This window comes from Lipotes vexillifer, unplaced genomic scaffold, assembly GCF_000442215.2.
Source record: "Lipotes vexillifer unplaced genomic scaffold, Lipotes_vexillifer_v1.1 scaffold811, whole genome shotgun sequence".
Taxonomy (NCBI): domain Eukaryota; kingdom Metazoa; phylum Chordata; class Mammalia; order Artiodactyla; family Lipotidae; genus Lipotes; species Lipotes vexillifer.
The window spans coordinates 856717-871321 of record NW_006775554.1 but is presented as its reverse complement, the minus strand read 5'-3'; the positions used below and the strand labels follow the sequence as shown (position 1 = coordinate 871321).

The following is a 14605-nucleotide window of genomic DNA, read 5'->3' as shown; positions in this document are numbered from 1 at the left end:
TTCCCTACTTTTAATATTTACTTAGGAGATCTTTCCACGTTAGTGCAAATATATGCAGCTCATTCTTTGGAAGCGCTTTATAATTCCAGTAGAACTATAGTATAGTTTAACTACTTCCTATTGTTGGACATTTGAGTTGATTTCATTTTTTTCCAACACAAATGTCCATGATCATTTGACATTTTTTAATCTGAAAAGAAGAAAATTTAATGGTAGGAGAAAGTCTCGGAGTCAGATGTGGACTCTATCCTCGCTACGAGGCTGAGTAGTTGTATAACCTTAGGCAAGTCACTCCATCTCTCTTTAGTTTCTTCCCCCTGTGAAAGAAGGGCCTTAGACTTTGTATCTGCTGAGTCTCTTCACCAAAACTTAGAGGAAACTCTGAATTTAGTGCCACAGCGCTCTGAAATCAGAGTATGTTGTTATACAATCATAGAAGATATTGTGCTTCCAAGACTCTCTTATTAAAGGCAAATCACATCGGCTTGATGAGTTGTTTCCAAGCCCTCAGATCACTGCAGTCCTGCTGGTCTGGAGACGTTCACAGCTGGATTGGGAGATCAATTCATATTGACTTTCCAGTTATCCAACTATTTACATTTTTCCCATTTTTAGATTGTGTTAACAGAAATGTACTATGATGGGTTCCATCGTTCCTTTTGTGACACAGACGACCTGGAAACAGTCCATGAAAGCGACTGCATTTTTGCCTTTGAGACTCCAGAAATATTTAGGCCTGAAGGAATTCTCAGTCAAAGAGGTAAATGAGTATCTGTTTCCATAATACCACCTGGGTTTGCAGGTCTAACAAATGTCTACTCTCTTAGATTATTATATGATGGTATAATTTTTTTAAATTGTGGTAAAATACACATAACACATCTTTTGATGATGGTATAAATTTTAGGTAACATATTTCCCTGGCAGAAGGCAGTTCTTGGGAAAAACTTTGTTCCTGGCCTTAGCGTTCTTCAAGATCCTAGGGCTTCTATTCTGTTTGCTGTACTCCAGTGGTTGTCAAAACATCAGTGTCTCCTGGGAACTGATTAGAAATGCAGATTCTTAGGTGCCACTCCAGACCTGCTGAGTGCTGGGGGCAGAGCCCAGCAATCTGTTTTTAACAGGTGATTCTGTTGCACGTGAAAGTTTGAGAACCGCTGCTCTACCCAGTCTTACCAGTATTTTCTACTGGTGATTTTTAGAGCTAAACTCTCTACTAGCCCCCACTTTTCTTCTGGTTCCATTCCCTGACTTCCAGCTGTCCACTGGAATCTCTATTTATAGTCCTACAGGTACGTTACACTGAGCGTTTCTTTCTTAGCTCCTCTTGCGTTTCTTCTGTGAAATGCGGCATCACCATCCTTCTCTTCACCCAAGCGGGACCCAAACACTTCTCCCTCAGATTTTGACTTAAATCCACAACTGAAGTTTTCCTCTGCATTCTACTGCGACTGACACAGTGCAGACGAGTCTCAACTGGGCTTTTCTAGTAACTTCTTTACCCTTGGGCTTTCTCCCGTTCAGTTATTTCTTCACAGCGCCACCAGACTTATTCTGACGTACAGTTCTGACGACGTTAACGTGCTTATTGATTTACCAGTGCTTCCCTTTTGTCTGCGATTAAATCTGAATACCTGGGAAGAATGCATAGCCCCTCATAATTTGGTCCTTGCCTTTTTTCCAGCCTCTCTACTATATTCCATTTTCTTCCCCATGTACCCTATCCAAGTTACTCTTCATTTCTGGAACATGCCACATGCTTTTATACTTTCCCTATTGTTCGCTTTGCTAAAAATTCATTTCTCCAGCTCCCGTCTCATTAGCTCCTACTTTGTCTCCCCTAAGGACACCTCCCAATCTCCCCATCCCACCCAGTCCTCAACAGTCGTTATTCTACTTTCTGTCTCTATAGATTTCCCTAGTCTAGACTTTGATATGAATGGAATCGTATAATAAATGGCCTTTTGTGACTTTCTTTGACTTAGCATAGTGTTTCAAGGTTCATCCACATTGTAGCATATATCAGTCCTTCATTCCTTTTTATGGCTGAGTATTATTCCATTATATGTATATACCACATTTTGTTTATCCATTCATCTGTTGGTGGACATTTGAGTTGTTTCCACCTTTTGGCTATTATGAAATACTGCTGCTATGACCATTCACGTACAAGTATTTGAATACCTATTTTCAATTCCTTTGTAGGTATGTACCTAGGAGTGGAAGTGCTGGGTCATATGGTAATTCTATGTTTAACTTTCTGAGGAGTTGCCAGACTGTTTTCCATAGCACCTGGATCATTTTTCATTCCCACCAACAATATATGAGGGTTACAGTTTCTCCACATTCTTGCCAATGTTTGTTATTTTCTGCCTTTTTGATTATAGCCATCCTAGTGGGTGCGAAGTGGTATGTCATTGTGATTTTTATTTGCATTTTCCTAATGACAGATCATGTTGGTCATCTTTTCATGTGGTTTTTGGCCATTTGTATATCTTCTTTAGAGAAATGTCTATTCAAGTCCTTTACCTACTTCAAAATTGTGTTGCTTGTCTTTTTGTTTTTGAGTTGTAAGAGTTCTTTGTATCTGCTGAATACTAGACCTGTATCAGATATATGACTTGCAAATATTTTCTCTCATTCTGTGGGCTATCTTTTTACTTCCTTGGTAGTGTTTTTTGATGCACAAAAGTTCTTAATTTTATGAAGTCATATCCAAGAATCCATCACCAAATCCAAGGCCATGAGGTTTACCTGTGTTTTCTTCTAAGAGTTTTATAGTTTTAGCTCTTACATTTGGGTCTTTGATTCATTTTGAGTTAATCTTTGTGTGTGGTGTGAAGTAGGAGTTCAGCTCCATTCTTTTGCATGTGAATATCAGTAGTCCCAGCACCATTGTTGAAGAGATTATTCTTTCCTCGTTGAATGGCCTTGGTACCCCTGTTGAAAGTTCTTACTTTAGTTCCTCTTTTCCTTCACCTCTACTTCTAGAGGTGTCTGGTACCTCTAGTCTCTGAACCTTTGGTAATTCTGTATTTTGGGTTGGTCGGCTTTCTGCACTGCCAGCTTAGGATTCAGTTTTCTCTGGCTACTCATATTTACATTATTATTTTTTTGAGTCTTATTTCAGTTGTCATTCTTTGACTTGGGAGCTTTTTTGTTTATTTTCTAGTTGTTGTGTTTTCAGGCATGTGCTTTTGTTTGTTTAAATTGTTCTCTAATTTTAGTTGCATTATAGTAAAAAATAGCCAATCATCACCTTGTCCAGAAAACCTTTCCTCACTTCCCCCACCCCAGACTGGCTGACTGACTTCTGTTCTCCTGTGTTCCAGTGTAGTTTCTGCTAATCTCTGGCACTAGCACGTTGTATGGAAATGCTCTGTTCTCTATCCTTCCTACCAAATCGTGAAATTCTCTGCCGTTGGGACTACACTTTTCTTTATCTTTCTGTACCTAGCAGTTTAGTGTACTTCTCAATACACAGCAAGAGCCCAGCTAACGTTTGTTTAACTGAAAATTTCCCCCAATCCCCCTTCATACCCCAGTTGCTTACGGTTAACACTAAGTTTCTATTTATAAATGAATTTGGTGAGGTCCAAAGTTATATAGTCTAGCCAGAGAGTGCCTTTGTTGGAAGAATATACCACTAGTGAATATGCGTAAGCCTCTGTTCTTTACAAAGGCCTCATCAATATTTTGTTGGTGCATATGAGGCTACTACTGTCTTCCCCAGTTCACCGGTGAGGGAGCTGAGACTTAGAGAGGTTAGTTCACGGGCCCAGGTCACACAGTTGGTAGTGATGGGCCTGGACTATGAATGCGGAGCTTGATTTCTGAGCAGTTGAGTGGTATCCTCTCATCTCATTGGGAATCCTGATCACTTTTAGCAGAACTGGTCTTCCCAGCCTTACTTCTGCCAAGAACCTGGGAAATGAGCCTGTTAATTGTCTCAAATTCAGACTTCTATTTATTTTTCTCATACCAAAGTTTAAGGTGGTTGTGAAGTGAAGTCTGCTGCTCTTTTGTGATTTCTCTATGGTATTTAAGCTTAAAAAGTTTTCTTCCCTCTAATAGCTTGGTGAAGATTCAGTTCTTCCTTATTTCCAGTTTCTATGTTCTCGTTTCTAAACTCTAATTAATCTGGAATTTATTTTAGTATTAACTCTGTATGTTAATAGGTTCAGCAAATCTCCTATTGCTGGATGTTTAGGTTATTGCTGGAGTTTTGCTATGGATACTTTTGTGTAAACCACCTTTTATTTTATTCTCCTTTTGGTGATATTGTTATTATTTCTTTGGTGTGGTAGTGGTGGAGGGCTTCTTCTGTTCTCCAGTTTGGGGTATCATTTCCTTAGGCTATACTTCCAAAGGATTAAAGAAATGAGCAATTGTTTAGTCAAGCATTTATTGAGTTCCTACTAAGTGCAGGACCTTGTGCTAGGTGCTGAATTGCTAAGTACCTCTGATTGACAGATAGCTCTGCTTTGGGGCATGTCTGAAGACCTGGTTTTTAGCAACCAGCACTGTGCCTGTCAAACATATATTTTTGTTCACTTTATTGTAGGTCAATCCAGGCTAGTTGATTGTATTAAAGTTCCGTAATGGCTGGGTTTCTTATAAGTCAGGGTCTAAAGCGGGGAAAAGAAGCTGCTGTTGGAATATTGAAGATCATTCTACATGTACTAGTCTTTATTTTTTATTAAAATTTTTTTATTTGGTTGCTGCTTGTATGGTTTCACTTTAAGTTTGTCTTGGTGGGTCATCTCTGCATACTTGCCATTCTAAAACTAATATTCATTGAAGTGAAGAGTTTTAATTTTCAGTTTTTAAGGTAGTAGGTAGGTAAGGCGAGTTTAAATGAAATAATGGATGCAAAAAATTTTCTTATGACTAGATGAGTAATCTCAAAGTAGGTCATTTGTTCCTTTTTTCAATTGCAGCTTAAATAACATAATGACAACTTCTTAATTTCTCTAATGGGTAAATTTTTTGTAATGAAAGAATAAAAAATTTTGAAGAGATAAAGTAAGTTTTCATTTTGTTTTAGGAATCCACTTAAACAACAACCTAAACCACTTGAAATTTGGCTTGGATCATTATAGACTGTCTTCTACACAAGCAGCAGCAAAGCAGGGGAGAGTGGACTTAACCCCCGCGACAGCAGGAAGTGACAAGATTGTTCTGTTAGTGTGTAACCGAGCCTGCACTGGGCAGCAAGGGAAAAGGTGAAGACCCACTTATTTTCCAATAAATACTGAGACTTTAAAAGTCTAATATTTTCAAATGTTTTAAAAAGTAGGGATAAAAAAAATCCTTACTTTTAGTAGTTAATTGTTGATTCTGATATTTAGAAAGAGCACGTGTGTAAATTGACCTGATTTGAGGGGTTGGGAGGGGGAGAAGATAAAATTAGGATGATAAGGTCTGAGTTAGAATGGCTCCCAAGCTCATGTAGTTTTTAAAGGCACATTTCTCTTGTATATTTTCAGCTCAAGATCCTCCTGGGTATCTAGACCTATAGACCTATATCCAGCTACTTTCTTTACAGCATTTTTTCTTCTATTAATTCTTAACATATCTACTTGGATGGCATGTGCACCTCATTGTGTTCCAAACTGAACTCATTGTGTTTCCCTATAAACCTGACCCTCCAGTATTTCCTGGCTTGGCAAATGGCACCAGTATTCATTCAGCTGCATGTAGTCAGACATTTGGGAGTTAGAAATCTCTCTCAAATCTGTGTCCTTCTGTAAGCATTTATGAGAGTTACTTTTCTTTTTTTTTTCCTAAACATCTTTATTGGAGTATACTTGCTTTACAATGTTATGTTAGTTTCTGTATGGGAGTTACTTTTAAAGTAACTTTATCACAATAGTAATGTAACTTGAGTAATAACAAGATATGGATGTGTCTCAGGGAGGAAGGATACCGTGTTTCTAATATTTGTCAGAGTAGCATTTATATTAACTTTTTAAAATGTTGCTTTGAAATAAGTTTCTTATTTAAGAATGGTAAATAACATAAAAGCAAAATGTGTTGATTTGTATATTTATGATGTTCATTAGCAGGTACTTTAGTGTTTACAGTGTGTTGGCCACTATTCTGAACACTAGGGATACAGCAGGATCTGTGTGTTCTCATGGAGCTTGCATCCTAGTTAGGACAGAGCCACTAAAGACAAGTAAACACATTTAACTTCAGACAGTCATTGTCACTTTGAAGATGTTAAAACATGTGGGTGTGATAGAACGTGCTGGTGGGGTCTCTAGCAAAACTGTATTAGAGAGGGAGGTGAGGGGGGGCCTCCCTGAGGACGCAGCAGCTGGGCTGAGCCGAGTGGGAAGGTGCGCACTGTGTGAGCCTCTTGGGAAGGGATTCCGTGAAGAGGCGACATTGAGTACAAAGAAGCTGAGATTATGGCTGAGTAATATTCTATTGTATATATGAACCACATCTTTATCCAGTCCTCTGCTGATGGGCGTTTAGGGTGCTTCCACGTCTTGATTCCTGTAAATAGTGCTGCTGTGAACATTGGGGTGCAGGTATCTTTTCGGATTATGGTTTTCTCTGGATATTACCGGGGGAAAGGGGGCAAGGGATAAATTGGGAGATTGGGATTGACATATACATACTACTATATATAAAATAGATAACTAATGAGGACCTACTTGTATAGCACAGGGAATTCTACTCAGTACTCTGTAATCCCCAATGTGGGAAAAGAATCTAAAAAAGAGTGGATATATGTATATGTATAACTGATTCACTTTGCTGTACACCTGAAACTAACACAACCTTGTAAATCAACTATACTCCAGTGAAAATTAAAAAGAAAAAAAGTTGCTGAGATTAGAAGGAGCTTGGCGTGCTTAAGGGACAGAAGAAAAGGCAGCTCATCGTATTTATATAAAATAATTATGAAATCCCTTTCATGTTGCTAGTCTCTTAAAAGTGAGGACATTGTCATGTGAAAAATATGGCTACTGATTTACACATCGTGCTTGTAACTTATTTCTCATCACAGTTGTCTTTAGGAAGGTAGGCTCACTCTTGAGTACTACTGTGAGTAAACTGGTACTTGTTAGGAGCGGGTTTCTTGGTGACCTTAGCACCCCTGCTTTGGCCTGAGTCAGGGTTTATCTGTTTGTTTATTCACTTGTTCATTCATTCATTCAGCATCTACTGTTGTCTAGGTATTGGCTGTTTGGGCTAGGGAGGTAAGTCGGTCACAGTTCCTGCTGTCAGGTAACACAGTCTGTTGGTGGAGGCAGCAGAATAAGCAGGCAGTATTTGTAGTGCAGCAGAGCTCAGGGAACAGATCAACAGGGTGCCAGTGGCTCCTTCTACAGATGAGTAGGAAATAGCTTAAAAGAAGAGTGAGAAGGGTAGTCCAGACTGAGGGAATTGGCTGTACGTTGGCGGTGTGAGTCGGACGCATTCAGAGCACAGCATGCAGGTCTGAATGGCTGGGGCTTGGGTGAGAGTTAAGGCTAGGCCAGTACTCCTCCACGTTGGCTGCATATTAGAATCACCTGGGGAGCTCCTCAAACAGCCTTAGTGCTCCAGCCACAGACCAGAGGGATTGCAGCAGAATCTCGGGGGAATCATTGTGTTTTAAAGTTCCCTCGCTGATTTCAGCCTGCAGCCACTGCTGAAAACCATGGCTCTGCCTCTGATTCTCTAACACCTGTGAGCTCAGCACTGGATAGGAAACCTGGCAGGGGCCATGTGACTTCTACCCTAGGCTAGGAGCTGACTTTTAGTGTCACTTGCTTGCCAGTGCCTTCCTTGTTGTCAGGCCACCGGGATGTGGCTGCCTCCCTGCTAGACCTTCCAGCCCTATCTTTTCCTCTGGCACCTAACCCCTTATATGTTTGACCCATGCTGCTTGCTGGACTCGTGTCCACTCCCACCTGCTTTCCTCCCCATCTCCACTAATCCTGTCATCTTATTACCTGGCACCATACTCTATTAGAAGCCATTTTGGTGTATGAGTTGTTAAATTTCATTTAGAAATCTCAGTTTCCCTTCTGAATGTTTCATCCACTTATGAGAGTATTAAATTTCCTGTTTGTTTTATTTTGAGAACTGTCCTAAAACTAATTGTATTGTGATTCCATTTAAAAAGATCATGAATAAAGAGTTACAGTATTAAAGGAATCGTCATACTTTTTAAGGTGATTATAATATTTATGTGTGTTAGATTTGGACTACCTTTTGTGCTGCACGTAGAGAAGACAATAGCATGGGACCTTCTGCAGAGGGAAATCTTGGAGAAGATGAAGTATTTCTTGAGGCCCACAGTTGGCATTCAGGTGTGTAAGCCTTTTGGTACTCCAGCGTAGCATGTGTGTGCCCAGGGAAGAAAGTCATTACAGTGAGATTGGAAGTTCAGACCTTTGCCCTTAGGGAAGACCAGACACTGAGCTGGAATGCTGGGGAGCCCTGGAGAAAAGCTGCGTAGTAAAATCTGCTGTGTTCAGGTTTTCCAGAATGAGGACTGTCCCTCATTTTATGAAGGGAGCTGACCACTGCACGGTTTTCCATGCACTGCCAGGTGTTCCTTTATAATGTTTGTCTAATAAAGTTTAGCACATGATTGGCTTGGAGAGATTTTGTAGACTATCTATATATTTTCAAAATTATGATTTCTTTGTTAAGGTATCCGTGGAAAACTTATATTAATGTTCAGCTAAAGTAACATATTACTTGTCTTGCATAACATATTTGATATGTAAATTGCATTTGGGGCAATCATATTTAAAGTGTATTAGAGTGGCTCAACAGCCTCACAGAATGTTGTAGAGAAGCATTTTGCAAAACAGTTTGCTCTCCCTCTAATCTGTTTTGGAAATGCCCCGGTGAACCACATGCCCTCGAAGAGAAACTCAGCCTGATTTGCCTTTGCCATTTGTTGCAGGTGTGTCCATTCAGTTTGCGAGTGGTCAGTGTTGTGGGAATAACATACTTGCTGCCCCAGGAGGAGCAGCCCCTGTGCCACCCAACAGTAGAAAGGTAAAAAAAAAAAAAAAAAAAAAATCACCTTCTAGACTTTCATATATGTTTGTGTGTAATTTCTAGTGATGTCTGATGTAATTTTCACATAAGTGTGGTAGGTCCTCCAGGCTCACTTAGAAAGTAAACACTTACTTTGCTTTTGATTCATATTTGAGTAGGATATGTTTTATGATCTTTTTTTGGAATCAGGAAAGCCTAGAGTACTGATGTTAGGAAAGTAAATTGATTGGTCTCAGGACCACAGATGTATTGCACTTTCATATTCACCAAGATAAAAGTTTTCCAGAGTAGAATTCTAATCATAACACTTTCCTCCTTGAAATCCTTAAATGGTAACCCGTGGCCTCAAAGGTAAAGCCCAGTTTCCACAGTATGTGAAGTTCTCCACAGTTTGAGCCCTGACTCCTTCCCTTCTGTCAGGCCTCTTTCTTCTCCCCACTGTATTAAACATTCAGCAGCATCAAAGTACTGAGGGTTGTTTGAACGCACAGTATGGTTTTATGTGTGCCTTTGTACGTGTAGTTTCCTCTGTTGATGATTCATTCCTTTTGAGCCTCTCTTCACACTGTCCCTCCTCCCCCCCCTTAGAATTATCTTCTCCCCTCTGCTATCTCTGTGCTTTTACGTACTTCTGTTATTAATAAAGTAATAGAGATATGTGTATATAGACACACGACACATATATGGATACATGTAAATATAAAAACACATTATTGTTTTTGTTATAATGACTTTTCCAACAAATATCGTAGTGCCTTGCCTTTCAGGATTCCAAAAAAGTATACAACATGGTTCTGTTTGAAAGCAACTCACTGTTTGGTTTGAGAGATTAGAGTTAATAGATTAGATAATGATCCAAAACATTGCAAAACTTAAAAACTATTTGATGGGTAGTACTGACTGTTAATGCTGAGTATCTCAGGAGATGGCGAAGGAGCCAAGGAGCTCAGGAGAAATAAGTGAGGTGAAACTTGAGGGGTGCCTTGTAGGAAGGCACAGTTTACATTGGTGTGGGCATGGTCCAGGGACCAAGCATGGCCTATGGGGGCAGGGGGAGAGATGCAGGAGCAGAGTTTGTTCCCAGAGAGACTATCGTCCCGTCCAGTCTCTATTGATTTGATGAGATATTGGACAAAAATTGGAAAGATCATAACATCTAAGAGTTATTGTGGATAACCTTATAGTGTGGTATTAAATTTATTCCAATATCTTTATTTCCATATTGAATATTTTAATTTAAGGATTTTTCAGTCCATTTGTAATCAAGTTATTAAATAAGAGTTTATAATGGTCAGAAACCTTTTCTGATGGGGAACGATGATGAAGATTTTCAGCAATCACACTATGATTTTAGATTTCAGATAGGATGTATATTTAATTAAAATCATTTATTTAGAAAGTAATACGTGACTTCCTTCCCCATCCTATAGGGCACTAAAATCTTGTGGACCAGGTGGCACTGCTCATGTGAAATTAGTGGTAGAATGGGACAAGGAGACAAAAGATTTGTAAGTATTTTTTTTTACTTAGTGTTTGTAGAGTCCTTGTCTTAATTATCACTATAATAGCATACCTTTGATCTTTCAAATTAGCTGAAACACAGACCTCTGTTTTCTTTAGCTAAGTATCCAAGTGTGTTGCTGATCCTTTATTTAAGTAATTTATTATTTCTCTCCTACACTTTCTGTCGTCTGGATCCCAAAACCTTAGAACATTTGTTTGCATTAACTCTAGCAAGTTATGCCAAATGCATGCCCTTTGATACAGAGGACAAGAATATATGATTAATCAGTACAGTTTCTGCCCAATCCCAGAAAAAACAATTCCAAGTTATTTCTTGAAAATAACGTTATAGATAGAGAACGTCTCACGACATTTTGGAACATAGAAAAGTTGGATTGCCACTTTTACTTTCTTATATATTGACCTTCTTGGTTATGAATTTACAGCCACGTTGTGAAGCTGTTAATTGTATCTTGTATCAGTTTTCCAAGACATTCTCTAATACATGCTTTTTCTCCCCTGATTGCAGCTTGTTTGTAAATACCGAAGATGAGTATATCCCTGATGCAGAAAGTGTCCGGCTGCAACGGGAGCGTCACCATCAGCCTCAAACTTGCACTTTATCCCAGTGTTTCCAACTCTACACCAAAGAGGAGCGGGTAAGTGTTGGGCAGCATTTGTTGGGTGGTGAGGGTAGTAGGGAGGGCTCAGGGCAAGATGACAGTGGAGAAACAAATTATGCACCAGAAAACTCCCCAAGGATTTTTGCATTTTACATAGGTTCTGCACATGTGATATGCATCTTAGTGTTATTCCTCTTAGGATTTTAACAAAAAGTAGTTCAAATTTCTGGAAAACCTTGATTAAGTGAAATGCTCTAGATGTGAACCTTTGTATAGTTCCTTTTTTTTTTTTTACTTTTTAATGGTTAATGATAAAGTTATATTTTTGTTTCAATTTAGAGAGTTTAAATTATTTTCCTTAGTAACTAGATCAGTGGTTCTCAACTTTTTGGAACTAAGAACATAGGTGCCATTTTAATTAAAATTAATTAAAATTAAAAATTCAGTTCCTTAGTTGCATTAGCCACATTTCAAGGGCTCAGGAGACACATGTGGCTAGTGACTCGTATTGGACAGTGTAGATATAAAGTTCTGTTGGACAATGCTTTAGACCACTTAGCATCGTGTTTGCAGATTGTAGGTACTCAGTAAATATTTGAATGAATGGATGGACAAATAGTGGATAGGACCCTTGCCTATGTGTTTTTTTTTCAACAGGAATATTTAATAACAAGGTAGATAACATGTTTATCTAACATATATTTTTATATAACTGAAGCTAAAGCAAAACATCCTGTTATTGGATAAGTATGGCCTGCTGTATGTGTGTACACTGCAGTGCACTTAAAAAAATACTGTAATTATAATTTCAGAACTTCAGAATTTGAATAGGTGCCAGTATTCTGTCCTTTTTTCATATGGGGAAAGAAAATTCCTTTGAAAATCATTTGAAGCTTGGAGCACAATTCTATAGCTATATTCTTAATATCACTCTGGAGAGCCTTCATGATTCAGATGATACAGGGGAAGCTTCAGTTCAGCCTTCCTTTCAGAGAAGACATTTCCAGCTTTCATGGTCTCGTCAGCCAGGAGAATATTGGTGGCAATTACAGTGCAGGAGTGAAGGAGCTGTTTCTTTACATAGTAGTGTTCCCATATGCGTCCCATTGGCTCACCTGGGTTCAGGTCCACACCCGCAAGCTGACCTGAATGTTCTGCTTGAACTCAAACTAGTGTTTCCTGAAGGTCCAAACCAGAGTTCTGAGCAAGAGCCTTGTGAATAGTGAGCACTGCATTAGCAAATACTTGAACTCCCAAGTTGGGCCCTGCCCTTTACACTGACCAGGCTTTTATTTAATCAGGGCTTCTGCCATTGCCACTTGCACTGCACCAGTACCTGGAATGACACAGCCATCATCAATAACATTTTTAACAGCTGTCAAGCCACCTTTGATTGCATCTTTGATTTGCATGAGTGTACTTATTTGGTCCTTTGACCAGTAATGTGATGGATGTTACGTTTCTCAATAAAGTCAAACTTCTCTTCTCCCAGTGTGTAGTCATAGACAAGTCCTGCATTTCCCAAACAATCAGGGTTTAGGTCATCAATAGAATTTAGAGCTACCCCACCACGAGCAAGCGTCAGCCTTTCCACATTCCTCTTAGGTCTGTGCAGAGCTACTATGCCTTCTTTTGCAAGAGCATCTAAGGCAAAGGGGTCAATTCCCTTTTGATTAATAACAACAAATCCTTTATCTGAATCACCACCACACTTTCTTTCAAAGTTCTATTATTTTTTTAACTCCATCTTCAGCGAATTTTCTTTCAGTCTTTACTAATTTCTCTCTTCTGCACGCTTATTAAAAAAAAAGCCGGAATTCACTTCTGTTTTTTCATATTCTAATGGCACGTTTCACATGAAGATGTATGCATCTTCTACTTTTTTTTTTTCATATCAGGATGCCATGTCCCATGATCCAAAACAAGACCTCTGATTAAGCTTGTATAGGTTTCAGATTTATGTTTCATCCCTGTGATCTCAACCATGAAGGGGTCACTACGTTCATCTTGCTTTTTAATGGCCAAAATGGAGTCCACTACAGCGTCTGTTAAAACATCAGCAAGTTTAGCATGAATTTTAGTATGTAGAGATGTTCTGGCCATGTCTGTAAGTGTTCCACTGTTCATCTCTTTGCATATTTTGACTAGTTGCCAAAACTGAAGTGCCTTTTTCTTTGCAGCTTCAAATCCTTCTGTTATTATTTTGAGATGAAGATCCTATAACAAACACATAGTTACAAAACCACCGCTAATACTAGAGATCTTCAGTTAGATGCAACTGTAGTTCGTGATAAAGCAGACTTATGGAAGGATATTCTGGATCATTCATACCCTTTAATACAACTAATATGATGTGCTGACTTTCTGAATATTTTACAAAGGATAAATAAGCTTTCAGTGTAGAGGAAAAGAACAGACATTGCTCTAGCACAGAGTTGAAACCAAGGAACTAAGGCACTCTTGGTGTTCACTGTGCAGCCGGCCTTTGTGGTTTTTAAACCTCTCCAGGTTCAGGCGCCTTGAGAAACCTTGACGAGAGCTCTTGGAGTTCATCTAATTTTGAGTTGATGTTTAGGATCATAATTCTGGCTACTGATTCTTACTGCTCACTCTTGCATATAGGGAATCATGCAATTTCAGGGTCAGAGGGGGCTTTAAAATTTCTTTTTTCTAATGGTTGAGTTCTACCTAATTTCAAATAGGTGATTATCCAGCCGCTGTTTTTCAGAGACACCATTTTCTCTTTGGGTATCTCTGATGGTGACTGACGTTAACCTGAAATATGTCCCTGGTTGCTACAGCCAGCAGGTGAACTCTCAGGTCGTTAAGAACAGAGGACGGGTCTTCATTTTCTTCTACTTGTTTGTCCTTCAAATATTTGAAAATAGTTTTCATCTTCTAAGTCTTTTCTCCCCCAAGCAGTTAACAGCTAATTCATTTAATAGTTTTTCATTAGACGTATTTTTCCAATCTTGGGCTTATATAAATAATTGGCTTTGAAACTGGTTGATCACATGCTGTGTAGCGCCTTATCCTATTTAGCTTTTTGTTTTTTTTTTTAAATTGGTTTGGGAGATGTCTGAGAATGTCACAAAGCTTAAAGGTGAGCAGATCTACTAGATGACAACATTGGTATTCTACAAAACATCTCACTGATCTTTCAAGCTAGCCAGATACATTTTAATAGGGCTTTGTTCATTCAATACATGTCTGTTGAGTACATACTATGTGCCAGGTACTGTGCTAGGAACTGGGAATATAGCAGGGACCAAGACAGACAACAGTTTTGCCCTCAGCTTGTTTACAGTGTAGTGGGGATAAACAAATAAGTAAAGGAAGCAAAGGTCTTGGGGTCAGAGGAAGGTTGAGAAAAGAAATGAGGCCACTGTGGCTGGGGCACAGCAGGTGAGAGAATCCATCCTGGTCGTAAAGTAACCCCAGCATGTCTAGCAGTGTCCGGC

General features: G+C 39.1%; 1 protein-coding gene and 1 pseudogene across 1 annotated transcript in view; one reads left to right on the top strand and one right to left on the bottom strand.

The window, feature by feature from the left end:
* Window positions 1–14605, top strand: part of USP31 (ubiquitin specific peptidase 31) — a 70894-nt gene that overhangs the window by 40372 nt on the left and 15917 nt on the right. Inside the window, exons 7-12 of the mRNA XM_007450007.1 lie at window positions 616–760; window positions 5048–5225; window positions 8204–8315; window positions 8921–9015; window positions 10449–10526; window positions 11051–11180. Coding sequence (XP_007450069.1) covers window positions 616–760; window positions 5048–5225; window positions 8204–8315; window positions 8921–9015; window positions 10449–10526; window positions 11051–11180 — 738 coding nt within the window. The remainder of the gene's footprint in view (window positions 1–615; window positions 761–5047; window positions 5226–8203; window positions 8316–8920; window positions 9016–10448; window positions 10527–11050; window positions 11181–14605) is intronic.
* LOC103070890 (T-complex protein 1 subunit zeta pseudogene) lies at window positions 12116–13352 on the bottom strand (annotated as a pseudogene).